The 2,779-nt window shown below is 48.9% G+C and overlaps 1 protein-coding gene across 1 annotated transcript; it reads left to right on the top strand.

The window, feature by feature from the left end:
• Positions 1-1,293: 1,293 nt before the first annotated feature.
• Positions 1,294-2,235, top strand: LOC137846884 (olfactory receptor 14A16-like). Its single transcript, XM_068664991.1, has one exon. It carries the CDS (start codon positions 1,294-1,296, stop codon positions 2,233-2,235), a length of 942 nt encoding a protein of 313 aa, XP_068521092.1.
• The last annotated feature ends 544 nt before the right edge of the window (positions 2,236-2,779 follow it).

The raw sequence follows: 2,779 nt of genomic DNA, 5'->3' as shown, positions 1-2,779 counted from the left end.
CAGTGGACAGGAGGCAGGTTTCATTTTCAGGATTGTACAGGAGACTGAGACTCCTGGAGCATTGCATTGAGAAATCAATAACTCTGTGATCAAATTTGTAAAGTACCTTCCCAAACATCATCTCATGGACTGCACCAGCATCATCATAATGTGGTCCTCTCAGGTTTTATCCTAGCTTATCTTTAGGAGCTACAAAAGCTCTGATACCCCCTGTCTTTGGGAGGTGTCTGCAGGCTAAAGCAGAGCAAACAGCATTTGCAATGATAAGGAGCTGAGTCCTCTGCAGGCAGAGCTGCAGCACAGGAGGGTCTGCTGGGTGTCCGTCTGTCCCTCCCTGGCCTTGCCTCCCCTGGCAGCAGCACGCTGGCATTCCTCCTGGCTTCTCCAGCTGGCCGTGCTGCTGCTGGTCTTGTTCCCAGGCTGACTGGGGATGGGGGTTTCACATGCCCGTGGGGTGAGCCCTTGGTGTGCTTGGGGGAAGGGGAGTACGGGGACAGGGTGAGAGTTCTGGAGATCTGCACTTTGTGCCTGGATTCCTCTGCCCTCAGCAGTGTCGTGGTTTCTTAGGTACTGGAACAGGCACCACAGGGAAGTGGTCACAACACTGAGGCTGCCAGAATTTAAGAAATATTTGGGCAACCCCCTCAGATATATAGACCAATTTGGGGGTTTTCACGTACAGATTCAGGGGTGGGATTTGAATATCCTTGTGGGCCCCTTCCAAGCTGGGATATTCTATGACTCCATGTCTCTATGAACCTATGAGTCCAATAGTTCTGTAGCTCAGGAAATGCCAGCACAGGCCAAATGAGCTTAACCGTGGCTGTCGTCTCTAAATGAAACTTAGCACCAAAGGAACCATCCTCTTTTGTCTGAGGATCGACAGGTTTTCACTTGAAATGCCTTAGAAAACAGAGCAGGGTGAGCAGATCGGTACAAAATGCAAAAATAAATTCCCACAGCTCTCTTCTGCAGTTGGGTAAACTGGGAGCAACAATATTGAAAAGCTCTTTATAATCAGATGATTGAATCTGAGAGTACCCCATCTTCCTCTTTACCTCTGGTTGTGGGGCAGGACTGACTCCTTTCTTACTCAGATCAGGGTCACCTGCTCCCAGGGACACCCTAAGGCAGCATGAAGTAGACCACATGAAAGGGCCCTGCTAAAAGCCTGACTGAAAGAGTTTTCAGGGCAGTTATGCAAGAAATGGAAGAAGTTTATCTCAGGTATGTCTTCTTATTTATTAAAGATTTTTTCTTCCTTGAGCAGTAACCCATGGCCAGAACTACCAAATGCCCAACAGCAGCTCTGTGAGCGAGTTCCTCCTGCTGGCATTCGCAGACACGCGCGAGCTGCAGCTCCTGCACTTTACGCTCTTCCTGGGCATCTACCTGGCTGCCCTCCTGGGCAACGGCCTCATCCTCAGCGCCGTAGCCTGCGATCACCATCTCCACACCCCCATGTACTTCTTCCTCCTCAACCTCGCCCTCCTCGACCTCGGCTGCATCTCCACCACTCTGCCCAAAGCCATGGCCAATGCCCTCTGGGACACCAGGGCCATCTCCTATCAAGGATGTACTACACAGGTCTTTCTCTTTGTCTTGTTGATGTCATCGGAGTATTACCTTCTCACCATCATGGCTTACGACCGCTACGTTGCCATCTGCAAGCCCTTGCACTACGGGAGCCTCATGGGCAGCAGAGCTTGTGCCCAGATGGCAGCAGCTGCCTGGGGCAGTGGCTTTCTCAATGCTGTCCTGCACACGACCAACACATTTTCCATGCCCCTCTGCCAAGGCAATGCTGTGGAGCAGTTCTTCTGTGAGATCCCCCAGATCCTCAAGCTCTCCTGTTCAGATTCTTATCTCAGGGAAACTGGCATCCTTGTGTTTAGTGTTTCTTTATCATTTGGTTGTTTTGTTTTCATTGTGCTGTCCTATGTGCAGATCTTCAGGGCTGTGCTGAGGATGCCCTCTTCTCATGGCCGGCACAAAGCCTTTTCCACGTGCCTCCCTCACCTGGCCGTGGTCTTCCTCTTTCTTACCACTTCCATGTTTGCCTACTTGAAGCCCGCTTCTATATCTTCCCCATCTCTGGACTTGGTGGTGTCACTTTTGTACTCAGTGGTACCTCCAGCAGTGAACCCCATCATTTACAGCATGAGGAACCAGCAGCTCAAAGTTGCAGTGAGGAAATTGTTTCTATATGTGCTTCTTAAGCATCAGTGTTGTTAACATTATTGTGATTTTTATCATACCATTTTTATACTTAGTATTATTATCATATTGTAATAATAATAATAATCCTCTAAACGCTACCATTCGATTTGAGAAAGTGACATGAGAGTTTTTCATACCATTTTTTGTTTTTATTATTTTCATAACTTCTGATATTGTTTTAATTTATTAAGTAATTCTTTTTTTCTTTTGACTACATCTTCCATTCAACCTATTGAACTAGGCTTCCTCTGTAGGTATAGACAATAAAGAAGACAGCATAAATTCAATGGTCTCAGTATCCCTCTCTTCCCATCTCCTCTGGAGCTGGGGGAGCAGCCCCAGCACGCAGGAGGGGCTCAGGGCCAAGAGCCCAGCTGCCACATGCAGGAGCAGCCCCTTACTGCCCGCTGGGCTCTGTCTCTCTGCTGCCTTCGGGTCAGGGCTGCTGTTTCCCTGGAGCCATGGCCGTGGTCAGCAGCAGGACGTGGCCTTTTCCCTGCTGCTCTCTTTTGGCTTCCACATTGTGCTTCTTTTTTAATGGGTAAGCCCTGATATCTCA

Source organism: Anas acuta, chromosome W (genome assembly GCF_963932015.1).
Source record: "Anas acuta chromosome W, bAnaAcu1.1, whole genome shotgun sequence".
Classification (NCBI taxonomy): domain Eukaryota; kingdom Metazoa; phylum Chordata; class Aves; order Anseriformes; family Anatidae; genus Anas; species Anas acuta.
The sequence above is the reverse complement of the archived record's forward strand: the minus strand, read 5'-3'. Positions and strand labels throughout refer to the sequence as shown.